The 18,788-nt window shown below is 38.0% G+C and overlaps 1 protein-coding gene across 1 annotated transcript in view; it reads right to left on the bottom strand.

The window, feature by feature from the left end:
* OPHN1 (oligophrenin 1) overlaps positions 1 to 18,788 on the bottom strand; it is a 597,166-nt gene that overhangs the window by 255,635 nt on the left and 322,743 nt on the right. The window contains exons 11-14 of the mRNA XM_052663238.1: positions 14,023 to 14,101; positions 11,340 to 11,373; positions 10,734 to 10,796; positions 6,224 to 6,298 (exon numbers count right to left, since the gene is read on the bottom strand). Of these exons, the coding sequence (XP_052519198.1) occupies positions 6,224 to 6,298; positions 10,734 to 10,796; positions 11,340 to 11,373; positions 14,023 to 14,101 (251 nt within the window). The remainder of the gene's footprint in view (positions 1 to 6,223; positions 6,299 to 10,733; positions 10,797 to 11,339; positions 11,374 to 14,022; positions 14,102 to 18,788) is intronic.

Here is an 18,788-nt window from a genome sequence, read left to right as displayed (position 1 = left end):
AATCCCTAGACTTTTTCAATGAATTTAGTAAAGTTGTAGAATATAAAATTAATACACAAAAATCCCTTGCATTCCTATACACTAACAATGAAAACTCAGAAACAGAAATTAATGAAACAGTCCCATTCACTACTGTAACAAAACGAATAAAATACATATGACTAAACCTCCCTTAAGAGAGCAAAGGACCTGTATGCAGAAAACTAAAAGACACTAACAAAAGAAATCAATGATGACTCAAACAGATAAGAGAGATATACCATATTCTTGAACTGGAAAAATCAACATTGTGAAAATGACACTAATCAAATGAATCTACAGATTCAATGCAATTACTATCAAATAAACAATAGTATTTTTCACAGAACTACAAAAAAATCTATAATTTGTATGGAAACAAAAAAGATCCCAAATAGCCAAAGCAATCTTGAGAAAGAAAATCAGAGCTGGAAGAATCAATTTCCCTGACTTCGGACTATACTACAAAGTTACAGTCATCACAACAGAATGGTATTGACCCAAAAACAGCAATAGAGACGAATGGAACAAGATAGAGCAGCCATGCACCTATGGGCACCTTATTTTTGACAAAGGAGGCAAGAATATACAATGGAGAAAAGACAGTCTCTTCAACAAGTTTCAGTGGGAATACTGGACAGTTTCATGTGAAAGAATGAAATTAGAACACTACCTAACACCATACATGAAAACAAACTCAAAATGGATTAAAGACTGAAATGTAAGGCCAGATGCTATAATGCTCTCTGTGGAAAACATACGCAGTATACTCTTTGACATAAATGACAGCAAGATTCCTTCTGACTCACCTCCTGGATTAATGGAGATAAAAACAAAAATAAAAAAATGGGATCTAGTGAAACTTAAAAGTTTTTGACAAGCAAAGGAATCTATAAATGAGATGGAAAGACAACCATCAGAATGGGAAACAATAATTACAAATGAAGTAACTAACAACTGGTTAGTTTCCAAAATATATAAGAAGCACATACAGCTCAATATCATAAAAACAAACAATCCTAACAAAATATGGGCAGAAGACATAAACAGACATTTCTCTGAAGAGGACATACAGATGGCAAATAAATATATGAAAAGATCCTCAACATCGCTCATTACTAGAGAAATGCAAAAGAAAACTACAATGAGGTATCACTTCACACCAATCTGAGTGGCCATCATCAAAAAATTCACAAACGATAAATGCTGGAGAGGATGTGGAGAAAAGGGAACTCTTCAGCACTGTTGGTGGGAAGGTAAATTGATGCAGCCATTATGGATAACAGTAAGGAGATTCCTTAATAAACTAGCAACAAATCTATCATATGACCCCAGCAATCCTACTACTGGGCATATACCCTGAGAAAATCACAATTCAAAAAGACATATGTATGCCAATGTCCATTGCCGCAATAGCTACAATAGCCAGGTTATGAAAGCAACCTAGATGCCCGTGGACAGATGAATGGATAATGAAAATGTGGTAGATAATGGAATATTACTCAGCCATAATAAGGAACAAATTTGAGTCAGTTGCAGTGAGGTGGATGAACCTAGAGCCTCTTACACGGAGTCAAGTCAGAAAGAGAAAAACAAATATCTATTAACACATATGGAGTCTAGAAGAAGGGCACTGATGAACCGAACCATTCTCTAACAGACTTGTGGACAAAGCAGGGGAAGTTGAGGTTGGAAGATGTGAGAAAGCACCATTGACATATATACAGGATCATGTGTAAAATAGTGGGAGGTTACTATGTAACACAGGGAGTGCAGCCAGGTGTTCTTTGATGACCTAGAGTGGTGCTATGGGGGAAGAAGGAGGCTCAACAGGAGGGGATACTGAACTGAACTGAACTGAACTGAACTGATATTACTATTTCACACTGTTGTATGGCAGAAACCAGCACAACACTGTAAAGCGATTTTTCACCAATTAAAACTCATTATTGAAAAAACTAAGATTATGTTATGCAGTCCCATCAGTTCAGTTCAGTCGCTCAGTCATGTCCTACTCTTTGCGAGCCCATGAATCGCAACACGCCAGGCCTCCCTGTCTATCACCAACTCCCGGAGTTCACTCAGACTCACATCCATCGAGTCAGTGATGCCATCCAGCCATCTCATCCTCTGTCGTCCCCTTCTCTTCCTGCCCCCAATCCCTCCCAGCATCAGAGTCTTTTCCAATGAGTCAACTTTTCGCATGAGGTAGCCAAAGTAATGGACTTCCAGCTTTAGCATCATTCCTTCCAAAGAAATCCCAGGGCTGAGCTCCTTCAGAATGGATTGGTTGGATCTCCTTGCAGTCCAAGGGACTCTCAAGAGTCTTCTCCAACACCACAGTTCAAAAGCATCAATTATTCAGTGCTCAGCTTTCTTTGTTGTCCAACTCTCACATCCATACATGACTACTGGAAAAACCATAGCCTTGGCTAGACGGACCTTTGTTGGCAATGTAATGTCTCTGCTTTTCAATATGCTATCTAGGTTGGTCATAACTTTCCTAGCCAGGTTCAATTTCATCAAAGACTTCAGTTAATATATCCAGTTTCTTCACTCTCTATGCCTCATCCCCTCTATCTACTCATCATTGTCAAATACTTAGTCTCTGAAGCACAGCATGATTTTAGAGCTTCATTGAAGGAACAGTTACTGAGTGAACACAGTGGACTAGGTATGTGGCATTATCAAGAGCATAATTTTGATTATCAAGATTATAATGATAACAGTAGGCATTATCATTGATAAGATGCATATGACTTGGTAAAAAGGTGAACAAGCAGAACTCTTAGTTGAGGTACAAGCTATCTCGGAGGTAAGCAGATTAGTTTCTCTGTGACCAAGTTAGCTTCTGATGGATCTACTGCAAGTGTAGACTCTATTCCTCACAGTTTATAAGATCTATTCACGTAGGGTATCATGCAACAATCTAGGGTAGGGGAGAAATGTGATTAGTCAACCAACAAACTGATTGAAAAATAATTATTAATTGTGGATATATCCCTTTTGATTGTTATATTTTATTTGCCAAAAAGACATATTTTCAGGTAAAGGAAGTATGAAAGGCTCTAGTAAAGAACAGAAGAACGCCTACAGTTAAATATTACAGATGTCATAGAAGGTAGTCTATAGTATACAGATTTAGGGGTTAAAAATAGCTAGAAAAGAGCATGAGACATAAGAAAAGAATTAAGGACAAGATATACTGGTAAAAGAAAATGAATGCTTTTCTTCCTAGATAAATTATGGTGAGCCTACATGAAGCCAAGGCAGCCAATTCATAGTGGTGTGGGAAAAGATCAGGATAGGTCAAAAGAAGCAGGGAAATTGAGTATCCCAATGAGAATCTCCAGAAGACATAATACGAGAGAAGCTTTGAAAGGAAGTCTCCTTACATAAGTATAGATTATGTGCTAGCTGAGTCTTCTCCATAGAATGTAAGTCACACAAAGATAGGATATACAAGTAGGGTGTTCAGCGTTTAAGCTATAGCCCTGAGTGTAATGCTTGGCCCTTTGTAGGTACTCAAATGTTAGCTAAAATTAATGAATAAATGAATTAGGATCATCACCAGATCTAGAATTACTTAGATAATGGGCCAGGGATCAAGGTTTACCAGTTTTATGCACACATAAGTAAATTAACACTATTTTACATTTATAAATATTTATATTCATAACTTCTTTGTCTATTTTTTAGATATTCCTATTTGGAGGTTGATGTACACAGATGCACTATACCAACTGAATTGTACTGTCATGTGTGATTTGAATGAACCATTTTGGTCCTATTGAACCCTATAACTGAATCAGTGGGATGAGTAGTATGACATTTTGTTTTAGCTTATTATATATCAGGTAGAAGAATGTAGTGATACTGGAAATAGAATTCTAAATAACTTATAAGAGTAAATAATTTTTCAGAGACTAAATATCCTGGGCCATGTTGTCAATTGTTTTATATATGAAGTGTCCTTTAGCTTATAAAATGCAATGTTAATTGTCCAGGAAAACAAAACTTACATTTTTAAAAGTCAACAGTGTAAAGTGATAAACAAAGACATATATTGAGGCATCAGTGATGTAATCTGCAATGGAAAATCTACATTACTGTTATTACTGGATACTATAGCACCCTCAAGTGCTAACAGGTTGAGATGTCAGGTCTGTAAGGTTGTGGAAGTTAAGCTATGCACCACAGAAAAGACCAAAAATATATGCTTTATCCAAACTGCATCTTTCCACACTCAACTTGTTCTGTGAAACTTTATGAGAAGTGAGCTTAGCAGACAGTTCATCACCATTCAAAAAAAGGAAGAAGAGCAGGTTTTCAGGAAGACATAAAAAATGAATTTAGTTTTGGGCATGTAACTCATATGTACCTGTATCTATGTACAGAGATCTTGTGCAAAAATTCAAGTACTGATTTCCTCAGCCTTTGGGGATTACTGCCTCAGCCATGATCAGTTTTATCCATTTACCAGAGTGTGTTACACAGATATGATCATTTTAGTGCATAGCTGTTGTTGTTTAGTTACTAAGTCATGTCTGACTCTTTTGCAACCCCATGGACTATAGCCTGCCCAGTTCCTCTTTCCACAGGATTTCCTATGCAAGAATATTGAAGTGGGTTGTTATTTCCTTCTCTAGGAGATCTTTCTGATCCAGGGATAGAACCCTCATCTCCTGCTTTGGCAGGTGGATTGTTTACCACTGAGCCACCAGGGAAGCCCAATGTGTGCCATGACCTAAATATGTTTGAAAAGCACAGGTCCAGTGTGAAACTGGATCCATTAGTTTAGAACTCATGATATGATGTCTGGATTAGTGATTTTGGTGGGTTGACAGCACAGAGGTGCTAGTAAAAACCAAAGAGATTTGAAGTAACTAGAACCAGACTTTCTCTCCTGTGGTGACAATTAGAATCTGGGACAAAATATATGAAATAGCTGTTTGTAGTACTTGAACAATACACAGTATAGAACCCTAAAACAGTGGGGGGGAAGCAAGATAAGCCTTATCATTACCAGTTTGCTACCTGAAAACATTTTTTGAATGGTAGCATGGGGAGTGAGAGCTCAAGCTGAGCATGGACGTCTTGCTCAGTTGAAGAGACAAAGATCAGAGGTCAGAAAGGCTGAGTAAACTAGAAGATCAGTACCAGAGAAGAGGGATCTATGTAGAAAAAGAACTGAAAAACCCTTAGCTGTGGGTCCACTTGTGTCTGTCACTGAATACAAAAAACCATGAGTGCCTAAGATGAAAATCCATGAGGCCAAAGAAATACCAAGAAGCTTTATTCTGAAGAATACCCAGAACTCACACAGAGCTGGCAACTGTTTAAGTTCCAAACACTAAAAATGAAGAGACAAAAGAAATTAGACCTTAGATGTAAGGGTAAACTAACCAGGAAAGAATACTTTATATCTGTCCTAATAAGATTAAAAATAATCCTCAAATGAAGCAAGCTGATACACAAATAACTGACTGCAAAACAAAATTCAACACACTAAAATAGAAATCACCAAAACTGCAACACTCAAGTCACAATGTACAGCATGTAACAAAACTTACCAGACTTATGTAAAAAAAAAGAAAAATATGATCCATAGCTAGGATAAAAATCTAATCAGTAGGAAAACATGTAGAAGAAGTGAATGGGGGGCAAAGATAGAAGGCTGGGAAATACCCAGACAAGATTTAAAAAATAAGAAGAAAAAGGACCTGACAAAAGTCACTTGAAAGGAATAATGCATGTACACCCGTGGTGGATTCATATCAATGTATGGCAAAACCAATACAGTATTGTAAAGTAAAATAAAGTAAAAATAAAAATTAAAAAACAGAGACTGTTGAATCATAAACGTCATTTAGAGAGAAATTCAAAAGGAGGGAGTGGTCAATAAAGATATCAACTAAGACAGAAACTGAAAAGAGTTCACTGAATTTCATAAGAATATACCTTCTATGCCTGGCCAGAGTAGTTCCAATGGAGAGGTTGGGGTAGAATCCAGATTTGAGAAGGAGAGATGCTAATCATTATTTCAAGGAAAGGTGTCTCTGACTCAGCATAGGCAAGTAAGTGTACACTTTATATTTAAAAATATGTTCTACAACCTTTATCAATGTCTCCTTTCTCTTATAGCCATATTTCTTTCTAATATACAAACAACTCTCCAAAAGAATTATGAAATTAAAATTGTTACCAAAAAAGGCATTCAGCAGCTTCTGAACCTGAATATTGCTGCCCACGGTACGGTACAATCCCTCTGTCTTGATTCCTAGAGAAAGAAAACCAGGTCAGTTTTATTAATATAGCTAGAACTTTCATCTCCCTCAAGGTAGAGAAAGTGGGTACTTACACAATGGATTCAGTTCAAACAAGAAATGATCTCCCTACTGTCTCCAATCTCTCCAGCCCTCCTCTACAATAGGGAAACAGTCCTGAAACATCTTTGCAAATTATTCTTTCCGTATTTTCATTTGGATTGTACCAAGCCCTCAATAACATGACTAGAAAAGAACACATTCTATTGTAAATAGGAAAAAAAAAATGCTTATGTGAGTAGCAGCGGATAACAGAGAACAGTGTCGTCATTTTGGAAAGAAGCTTGGGTTTAGTTGAAAAAGGAGGAGATATCAACCTTCAAGTTGTCCCTGGGCAGAGATATAAAGTAAGAGAGAGCTACAGTATGGCAGGTGTGAAGCAAATAAACATTTTGTGTACTGAGAAAGATTGAAGCAACATTTGGGGGGTGGGGGAGAAAAGAGCCCTGGCGTATACACTACTATTGCCTACATTCAAAATATTCTCAGAAGTAACAAAGTATCATTAATCTGGAAAAATATTAATGCCACATTTGCTTGATTTTAACTTTGTCCCCAACAATTTTTAAATCAATATGTATTGTGGCAGAAACTGAACTCTTATTTATTTAGGGTGGAACTATCATAACACTGCTTCAAAAGTACCAGATAGTATTTAAAAATATTTTATATGCCATTTGAATTTCTTTATAACTAAAAGCAGGAAACCACAAATTATTCACATTTGGTTCTAAGTGTTGCTTCTTGACCAGCATACAGTTTTCTCAGGAGAAAGGTAAGGTGGTATGGTATTCCCATCTTTTTAAGAATTTTCCACAGTTTGTTGGGATCCACACAGTCAAAGGCTTTAGCATAGTCAATGAAACAGAAGTACATGTGTTTTTGGAACTCCTTTGCTTTTTCCATAATCCTAAGAATGTTGGCAATTTGATTTCTGGTTCCTCTGCCTCTTTGAAACCCACCTTGTACATCCAGAAGCTCAGTTCACATACTGCTAAAGCATAGCTCAAAGGATTTTGACTATAACCTTACTTGCATGTGAAATGAACATGATTGTACAGTAGTTTGAACATTCTTTGGCATTTCCCTTCATTGGGATTGGAATAAAAACTGACCTTTTCCAGTCCTGTGGCCATGGTTGAATTTTCCAAATTTGCTGACATATTGAGTGCAACACTTTAACAGCATCATATTTTAGTATTTTAAATATCTCAGCTGGCATTCTGTCCCCTCCACTAGCTTTGTTCATAGTAATGCTTCCTAAGTCGCACTTGACTTCAAACTCCAGGATGTCTAGTTCTAGATGAGTAACCACACACCATCATGGTTATCTGGGTCATTAAGACCTTTCTTGTATAGTTCTTCTGTGTATTCTTGCCACCTCTTCTTAATATCTTCTACTTCTGTTACGTCCTTAATGTTTCTGTCCTCTGTTGTGCCCATCTTTGCATGAAATGTTCCCATAATATCTTCAATTTTCTTGACGAGATCTCCAGCCTTTCCCATTGTATTGTTCTCCTCTATGTCTTTGCATCATTGGTTTAAGTAGGACTTCTTCTCTCTCTTTGCCATTCTCGGGACCTCCACATTCTGTTTGGTATGTCTTTCCCTTTCTCCCCTGCCTTTGCTTTTCTTCATTCCTCAGCTATTTGTAATGCTTCCTCAGACAACCACATGGCCTCCTTGTATTTCTTTTTCTTTGGAATAGCTTTGGTCACTGCCTCCTATACAATGTTACAAACCTCCACACATAGTTCCTTAGATATTCTGTCTCCCAAATCTAATTCCTTGAATCCATTCATCACAGCTTTATAATCATTAGGGAATTGATTCAGGCCATACCTAATGGCCTAGTAATGCTCAAAATTCTCCAAGCCAGGCTTCAGCAATATGTGAACCATGAACTTCCAGATGTTCAAGCTGGTTTTAGAAATGGCAGAGGAACCAGAGATCAAATTGTCAACATCCACTGGATCATCAAAAAAGCAAGAGAGTTTCAGAAAAACATCTATTTCTGCTTTATTGACTATGCCAAAGCCTTTGACTGTGTGGATCACAACAAACTGTGGAAAATTCGGAAAGAGATAAGAATACCAGACCACCTGACTGGCCTCTTGAGAAACCTATATGCAGGTCAGGAAGCAACAGTTAGAACTGGACATGGAACAACAGACTGCTTCCAAATAGGAAAAGGAGTACGTCAAGGCTGTATATTGTCACCCTGCTTATTTAACTTATATGCAGAGTACATCATGAGAAACGCTGGGCTGGAAGAAACACAAGCTGGAATCAAGACTGCCGGGAGAAATATCAATAACCTCAGATATGCAGATGACACCACCCTTATGGCAGAAAGGGAAGAGGAATTAAAAAGCCTCTTCATGAAAGCGAAAGAGGAGAGTGAACAGGCTGGCTTAAAGCTCAACATTCAGAAAATGAAGATCATGGCATCTGGTCCCATCACTTCATGGCAAATAGATGGGGAAACAGTGGAAATAGTGTCAGACTTTATTTTTTTGGGCTCCCAAATCACTGCAGATGGTGACTGCAGCCATGAAATTAAAAGACACTTACTCCTTTGGAAGGAAAGTTATGACCAACCTAGACAGCATATTGAAAAGCAGAGACATTACTTTGCCAACAAAGGTCCATCTAGTCAAGGCTATGGTTTTTCCAGTAGTCATGTATGGATGTGAGAGTTGGACAACAAAGAAAGCTGAGCGCCGAAGAATTGATGCTTTTGAACTGTGGTGTTGGAGAAGACTCTTGAGAGTCCCTTGGACTGCAAGGAGATCCAACCAATCCATTCTGAAGGAGATCAGTCCTGGGATTTCTTTGGAAGGAATGATGCTAAAGCTGAAACTCCAGTACTTTGGCCAACTCATGCAAAGAGTTGACTCATTGGAAAAGACTCTGATACTGGGAGGGATTGGGGGCAGGAGGAGAAGGGGACGACAGAGGATGAGATGGCTGGATGGCATCACTGACTCGATGGATGTGAGTTTGAGTGAACTCTGGGACCTGTTGATGGACAGGAGGCCTGGTGTGCTGCAATTCATGGGGTCACAAAGAGTTGGACACGACTGAGTGACTGAACTGAACTGAACTGAATGGCCTAGTGGTTTTCCCTACTTTCTTTAAGTTAAGCCTGAATTTTGTAATAAGGAGCTCATGATCTGAGCCACAGTCAGCTCCAGGTTTTGTTTCTGCTGACTGTACAGAGCTTCTCCATCTTTGGCTGCAAAGAACACAATCAATCTGAGTTTGGTATTGACCATCTGGTGATGTCCATGTGTAGAATTGTCTCTTGGCTTGTTGAAAAGGGTGTTTGCCATGACCAGAATATTCTCTTGTCAAAACTCTGTTAGCCTTTGCCCTGCTTCATTTTTTACTCCAAGGCCAAACTTGCCAGTTATTCCAGGTATCTCTTGATTTCCTACTTATGCATTCCAATCTCCTATGATGGAAAGGACATTTTTTGGTGTTAGATTTAGAAGGTCTTGTAGGTTTTCATAGAACTGTTCAACTTCAGCTTCTCTAGCACTAGTGGTTGTGGTATAGACATATTACTGTGGAGTTGAATGGTTTGCCTTGAAAATGAACTGTTTATGCCCTTTTTGCAGTTGCACCCAAATACTGCATTTTGGACTCCTTTGTTGACTATGAGTTCTACTCCATTTCTTCTAAGGGGTTCTTTCCCACAGTAGTAGATATTATACACACACACACACACACACACACACACACACACATAATGGTTATCTGAATTAAATTCACCCATTCTTGTCCATTTTAGTTCAATGATTCCTAAGATTTTGATGTTCATGCTCTCCATCTCCTGCTTGACCATGTCCAGTTTGCCTTGATTTATGGACCTAACATTCCAGGTTCCTATACAATATTGTTCTTTACAACATTGGACTTTACTTTCACCACCATCTATAACTGAGCATCATTTCCACTTTGGCCTGGCTGCTTCATTCTTTCTATAGATGTTAGTAATTGCCCTCAGAACTTCTGCAGTAGCATATTGGACACCTTTTAACCTGGGGGACTCATCTTCCAGTTCCGTATCTTTTTGTCTTTTCATACTGTCCATGGGGTTCTCCAGGCAAGAATAGTGACGTGGTTTGCCATTTCCTCCTCCATTGGATCACTGGAGGTTTTTGCTTTGTCAGAACTCTTCACTGTGACCCATCTGTCTTGGATGGCCCTGCATGGTATGACTCATAGCTTTATTGAGTTATGCAAGCCTCTTTGCCATGACAAGGCTGTGATCCTAATATTGCACATCAACTATACATCAATAAAAATTAAATATATTTTTTAAATCATTAAAAAAAGAATAATCAGATTCAAACAATGCCAAGGCTATGGCTCATATCTTACCTTTGGTCTCAATTATATTGATGCACTTCCTAACAAACTTGAACCCCACTTCATTCAGTTCCACTGTTTCAAGCAAAAGAAAGCAGAGTTAGATCCTGCTGTAATAAGCCTCACCTAACAAACCTTCAGGGATCTGGTTAAGAGACTACAGTGAGAGAATTAGGGGTTTAGTCTCTCTCCTTCAATCACCTTTAAATGGAAAGATTCTTCATTTGGGTGAGAGAAGGGGTTAGAGTTTTTACTCTTATAACACAAAATGTTTTTACTTGACCCTTTTTGTATATCTGCTTGAGGCATGAGCTACATCAAATGTGAAAAATTAAGCTGGAAATGCACATAATTTCTATTGTGTGTCTAGAAAAAGAAGAATATAATTAGTGTTTCTCTATATTACTACAACTACCCCACCAAAAAGCTAAGATAGATAAAGTGACTTCCTTAGCTCAATCGAAAGACACCTTCTAAAAAAACAGGTCTGAATTTCATTTCACACAAAGGTATCCATAAATACATTTGTATCAATATTACAAATTATTGATGATAGCATTTACTGTGATTAGGACAGCTAACAGTTTACAATGCCAGTCGATCAGAAATCTGACTTACTTTCTTCCTGTTTTGTTATAGGGCTGTGGTAGATCTACAAAAAAAGAGACAGAAAGAGCCATGGATATTGCGAATCACTATAAGTAAGTACAGCAAATACTAAATATTTTTCCTCAAATAAGCCATCAAAAGCATTAGTGACTTTACGAGTTTAACAAGTAATAAAATGGGCTAAACAGAATCATCTTTGCCTAGGTCACTAGAAACAGTAGGATTAACAATCCCTGAAGATTACATTGGATTTCACACAGCTCACTGCAGTGGTAGCCTACCCATCTTAGACATTTACTTATGTAAAACTTAGAAAATTTTCCTGATGGAGCAACAGAGTATGATAGAAAGGAAGTGGTTTTCTCCAGGTTAGTGACAGAAGAAAGCAGAGTTAGATCTTGCTGTAATAAGCCTCATCAAACAAACCTTCAATGATCTGGATAAGAGACTGTAGTGTTGAATAGCTGATGGTAAAGTTTAAATATTACTAATACCAATCTTCTTACCCAAAGGTGTTAGTGGGTATTTTCTACCCAGATGGGTAGAAAAGCAAGTGCCCATCTGAAAGAGATCCATGTATTCACCAAACTCTCTCTGAGTCATCTTGAAGTATGAATTGTGATAGCTATGTGAGAAACAAGAGAATATCCTTGACTTTTGAAGCCTAGTCTTGGCTTTATGGCTACATCATTATGAAACTTAGGCATGTGCCATTCATTCTCTAGACTTCAAAATTCATATCTCTAAAATGATCAGTGTTGCGGTAGATGTTCCTTCAAGAACTGATCTTCTTACTATGTATAATATTAGTGAATTGGGGAGGGGGTTGTTAGTAGAGCAGAAGCAACATTAGTAATGCAGGAAATAAGTCCTCTATATGCCATCTGTATAATCTGCTTTAACAATCTCTCCTTTTAAAATAAAATTTTCTGCCTATATGTGTATGCCCATGGATAGGTCACTGAGACACGTCAAGTTGATAAGGATCCACATTCAGAGGGCCCATGTTCTAACATCATTCTTCACAAGAAGCCATCTGTACCCTTTGATTTAAGGGTGGGATGATTTGGGAGAATGGCATTGAAACATGTATAATATCATATATGAAACGAATCGCCAGTCCAGGTTCGATGTATGATACTGGATGCTTGGGGTTGGTGCACTGGGACGACCCAGAGGAATGGAATGGGGAGGGAGGAGGGAGAGGGTTTCAGGATGGGGAACACGTGTATACCTGCAGCAGATTCATGTTGATGTATGGCAAAACCAATACAACATTGTAAAGTAATTAACCTCCAATTAAAATAAATAAATTTATATTAAAAAAAGAAAAAAAAACTTTAAAGGGAGAGCAAGTTCAGGAGAGGGAATTAACAGTAAAATGACTTGCAACATTGTAAATTAACTATATTTTGATTAAAAAATAAGAAATAAATATGAACAACAACAACAAAAAGAATAAAATGTCTTGCTGGGCTTGCTAGTATCCTGCTAGAAAAATATCATAGGCATGTAATGGTTAAGCTCTAAGTTTCTGTGAGAGAAGGGAGCAGAGAAAGGCCCTGGCCTATTTTCTGGATGACAGTCCTTACAACACCACTTCTTTCCTGCTATCTTCTTGGTTGCTATACATGCAGTCTTATAGCTGGGCCTTCCTCACTAGTCTTCAAGGCACTAGAAACCACAGAAAGAAGTCCCTGTAATATATTATCCATTTTAGCAGGCTTTTGCCTTGCATAAAGCAAGAAGATTAGATTGTACCCAAACACTACTGAACTTCAGTAGCTTTGCACCAAGCCTTCAGACCAGTGAGAAGAACTTCAAACTGATATAGCATATTATGGCTGACAAACTGGCTTTCAATTGATTTTTTTTTCAAAGCAACTCTGTGAGATAGCTAGAACAGAAATTATTAAAGCCATTTTACTGAAGAGAAGAATCTCAGAGAAATTAAATAAGTAGCTCAAGGTCACACAATCATTGAATGGCAGAACCAGACCCAAATATAACCTTTTTGGATTCCAAAACTAAGAAGCTGACATTACGTCATATGCCACGGGAAGAAACCTACACAGAAGATACTGAAGAAAAAAAATGCTTTTTGGTGACCTGACTGTTCATATTGGTCTTTCTATGATAATTGTCAGCCCTGTAAAAGTATTGCTTGTAATCCTATGTAACAGTGTTCTAAATGGAATGGTGCATTTTGGGATATAGGATGACAATGCGATCTCCTGCCCTTAAAGAGAATAAATTGACTTAGGAATGTAAGGGAGAAGCAGTAAAACCATTCTGAATAAAATTTTAATAAATGCTTGTTCACAGTCATGAAAATTATTTTCCATCCTTATATATGAACACATATTAATGCTGTAAACTACAAACAGGCTTAATTTCTTTCTTAAGAAAACCTGGTGGGCATAGCTGTATAAGAAGAAAGAAGCTGAGAGACCTAGTTTCTAGGTCCATTGCGATGCCTTTCTGAGGCTAATTCTAGAGAAGTCCTTTATCATCTCTGGAACTCAAGTTTCCTAACTTGTTAAACAAGAAATGTTATTCAGCATTTCCTTCTAACTCTAAACTTTTGAGTATGAATTATCTATCACCATTTAATTGTCCTGGACTCACTGCTACCACTAGAGCACACTCATATACTGGCCTATGTTACTGACGTTTCCCCAGGGTAACTTACAGGTTCTTTCCCATCCATAGCCTCCATCCATAGTCTTCTGTTAGCTTCTGAAAGAGCTTGCAGAGTGATGGTTCCTGGTCTAAGGAATAAATGACAAGTTGAGAGCAGAAAAGTTAACTGAGAGAATGGAGTCTTATAATCTAGGGTTCCTCTCAGCCCTGGGAGTTTATGACACTGAGCAGACACAGGAATATAGATTTCCAATTTTTCAAAATCTTTGTTTACTCAGAAAAACAGTGGAACTTAGAGAACAGTAATTTTGAAAACATTGGTGGAGGTAGTTTCTTGGTGGCTTCATGCCAGGGTCAGGCAAGGAAATATGAAGGCAGATGCTGACTTCTCACCATAAAATAGACTTAAATTGACCCCATTGTGTGCTTAAAACAAACTGAAGCTCTCCCTGCCTCTTGCTCTTAGAAGCCAGTCATTTGGTCTGAATTCAAACGGGTTTGAGCATGTTCACTATAAGTACATATATCAGAAAAATGGCTTTGCTACTTCTACCGCCTAGGATGTCCAAGGAACATTTTGGATGGAAAGAAGTCAACAACATGCACAGGGAGGCCTTCTGGCTGATTTAAGCAATCTTATAAATAATAACAACAACTACTAGTTACTGAATGCTCAGTAAGTGCCATAGTACTAAAAGTACTTTATAGGTATAAATTCACTTAATCTACACAAGAAGCCTATAAAGCAGGGACTATAGAACTCCCTATTTTACAGAAGGGAAAACTGAGGCACAGAGAGGTTACCTGAGACCGTCGTAAGTGTAGAGCCAGGGTTTTGATTTAGGAATTTTATTCCAGCAGCCATGTTCTTTCTTAGCTAATACATTATAAGGCCTCTTCTGCATGACATACAACTTGAAATCCAATTTTATTTATTTGCAGTAACTGCAACTATATACCCAGATATACCCCAATTTGGTATACACTGTTCTTCTCGGACCTTCAAAACCAAACTGGAATTTGAGGATTAATCATATTACTTGCAGGCATAAGGTCTCTTCCATTCTCGGCCTAGTTGTACCACTAGGAGATATTTGTTCCTCTTGCTCCTTCCATGTTAAGATAAGACCTCTCTGAGTCATGAAATAGTAACAGAGTAATGACAAGAGAGTTCAGTGGGAAAGTCACTGTGCCTCAATTTCTTTAGCCATAAAAAATTTGGATCTAATGAACTGGTAGGTCCTTTTTAGTTCTGACACCATGGGATTCCTATCCTACCTGTCCTTCTGTCTCTTACTACATTAGTTCAGTTCAGTTCAGTTCAGTTGCTCAGTCGTGTCCGACTCTTTGCGACCCCATGAATCGCAGTTCGCCAGGCCTCCCTGTCCATCACCAACTCCTGAAGTTCACTCAGACTCACGTCCATTGAGTCAGTGATGCCATCCAGCCATCTCAAGTACTCCTTAATAAGTAAAGCCCCCAAATGATCTTTAAGCCAGAATCAACTGAAAACTAGAACTTGGCTTTCAGTACTGGACTCTTTCAAGTCTACCTTTCTCTAAGAAATATCCAACCTTTTAGACGCATCTTATGGGGCTAGAAATTCTACAACTCTCTGTAAAAATAATTACCCAGCTGGATCCTGAAGCTACAAAGAAGGAAAGCAAGAAAATGGGCAAAAAACATAAAGCAGATGTTGTAGACTAGATATGAAGTTAAACCTATTACAGACACAGTTTTCCTATTTAGGAAATCAGAAAGCTGGTATGTATCCTTCCTTGATCATACAGAGAAGCTGAAAGAATAAATAAGTGACTATTCAGGAAGCATTTGGAGATTCTCTGGTGCCTCTAAAAGTCAAATTCAAAGAACAATATTGTTAAGAACAAAATGACAAAGTAGAAAGAGTACTGACTTCTAGGCCAGGCTTTTCCATCATGATTTTAGACAAATCCTGTGCCCACCCTGAGGTCTCAGTCACACCTCTAAACCAAAAAGGCACATATATTTGCAGTAGAGTTCAGTGGTTAAGAATGTGGGCTTGGAAATTAGTATGCCTGGATTTGGATCCTAGCTCTACCATTTACTAGCTGTATAATCTAAGTGCTTAACTTCTCTCTGTCTCCTGGTCTTTGTGAGACTGGGATAGAAACACCACCCGCTTCATGTGACTGTGATGAAGACTAAAGGAAATCATACATTTAAAATGAGGTGGATGAAAATGGAACCTATTATACAGAGTGAAGTGAGTCAGAAAGAGAAACACCAATACAGCATATTAATGCATATATATGGAATTTAGAAAGATGGTAATGACAACCCTATATGGAAGACAGCAAAAGAGACACAAATGTAAAGAACAGACTTTTGGACTCTGTGAGAGAAGGTGAGGGTGGAATGATTTGAGGGAACAGCACTTAAACATGTATATTACCATATGTAAAACAGATGACTAGTGCAGGTTTGATGCATGAAGCAGGGCACTCAAAGCTGGTGCTCTGGGACAACCCAGAGGGATGGGGTGGGGAGGGTGGTGGGAGGGGGGTTCAGGATGGGGGGACACATGTACACCCTGGCTGATTCGTGTCAATGTATGGCAAAAACGACCACAATATTGTAAAGAAATCAGACTCCAATTAAAATAAATACTTAAAAAAGCAAAGAAAAACAATAAAATAAAGGCTGAGAATGGTGCCTAGCACATAGAGGCACTCAGTGAATGTTAGCAGTTGTTGCTGTCATCGTCATCATCAATGTTATTATTATTATTACTATAATTACTGTCCTTCAAGTTCTGGTGGGCTATGAGACTGTGGCTTCAAATATTGGTAGGAACAAAAAAAATGTTATCCTCTATTCCGGAAATAGAAAAGGGGATTCAAAGAGTCATCTGTTCAATTCAGCAGGGAACATGAGTACAGGAGCCTGATGTCTACTGCGAGGCCTGCCTCTGTCCCTTATATCAGATTGACCAGCCAGGAAAGCAGATGCAGATGTCATATTACTCAGAAAACTCCACATGCACAGAGGCACCTCAGCATCTGTGCATTATTATATTTGACCCCCTATTTCACAACATATTTATTCTGCTTATAATAGACAATGGAATAAAATTTAAAAGAACATGGGGTTTGGAGACCTACAGACCAGAGTTTGAGCTCAACCTTGCCACTATGTGACTTTGATTAGGCAAGGCAATTAAACATATATAAGTCCCAGTCTCCTCACCTGTAAACTGAGGGTGGAGTTCAGTGGAGGAATATTTTTTAAATGCCCAATATGTGGTAAGTAATATCATAGCTATATCAAAACTTTAATCCTGGGTTCTAGTTTCAGAATTCCCCAGTATTCTTGGGTAGGGAAAAATTTATTAAATGAATACCAGATTCAGTATCTACCATGAGCCATACATAGCACTAGATGCAATATATCTATAGATAGATAGATCCTTATCAATATATAAATATATATTGATCCTTGCCCTTAACCTCAGGGCCAAACTGTTTGCAAATGCTTTGAGTCTATGAGAATAATACTTTCAAAGTGGCTTGCAAATTTAAGCTGAAAATTGAATCAGAATGGAATTAGACACAGAAAAATTAAACTTTATTTAAGTACATTAATTCAGCAGACCCAAAGACACTAGAGGTTTATAAAAAGGAAGCCACAGCCAACAGTTCCTTTCCCCTTCCTACTGAGCTCAAAGTTGTGGGGTGGAAATGAGTGACAGCCTCATGATTATCACTAACACTGTTTACTATTACAGCCATCTTTGATTGGGACCATCCATTCTTAACAAAGAAAGCATATAGATTCACAAACATAAATTTAAAATGGGGAAGAGAATTAATAGCTACTTATACCAAGACAAAAAAAATGCCTTATTTTCTTAATCTGATCTATATGATTCTAGTTACTGATAGTTTTGCTCATGCTGCTACTGCTAAGTCACTTCAGTCGTGTCCGACTCTGTGCGACCCCACAGACGGCAGCCCACTAGGCTCCCCCGTCCCTGGGATTCTCCAGGCAAGAACCCTGGAGTGGGTTGCCATTGCCTTCTCCAATGCATGAAAGTGAAAAGTGAAAGTGAAGTCACTCATTCGTATCCGACTCTTAGCGACCCCATGGACTGCAGCCTACCGGGCTCCTCCATCCATAGGATTTTCCAGGCAAGAGTACTGGAGTGGGGTGCCATTGCCTTCTTCCAGTTTTGCTCATATGATATTGGAATTCAACCAAGTTCCTTTCTAGCAATCTGATCTTTTGTTAAATTCTATTATAATACTTAATGCCTAATATATAGGAATAATGGATGGAAATAAAATATAGAAACACATTTACTCACTAAATTCTGGATCAACTTCCCAACTATATAACATGCCTTTTTCCAAAGTAACTCCAAATGCTCTCATTTTAAAATTCAAAAGTAAAAGTTAAAGTTCCCTACCAATAAATTGTCCAGGTTGAAAAGACGAATAGAGAAAATTGGATAGGAACAAATGTAACCAAGTCCAAAGATTGCAAGCTTTGCTGAAATCAGAAAGTTGATAATTAAACTATTTACACTTTATGTAAATATCTGCAAGGTAGGAAAAGTCCACATTATTTGTACCAAATGGGGGAAAAAAAGCATCCCCAATACTACTACCACCCTCCATCCAATCTACGTTCCCTTAAATATGTGTTTTAATTAATTTGTTCTTGTATATTGGGATAAAAAAGAATGAGTTTTGTTATCCTGTTCTTTTGCAGCACTACCAAATACTGACTTTTTGCATATATCATAGCAAATTAAATCCTAGGAGTAACTTCTGC

The sequence above is a fragment of the Budorcas taxicolor genome, chromosome X (genome assembly GCF_023091745.1).
Source record: "Budorcas taxicolor isolate Tak-1 chromosome X, Takin1.1, whole genome shotgun sequence".
NCBI lineage: Eukaryota > Metazoa > Chordata > Mammalia > Artiodactyla > Bovidae > Budorcas > Budorcas taxicolor.
Note: the sequence above shows the minus strand (reverse complement) of the source record. Positions and strands in the feature narration are given on the sequence as shown.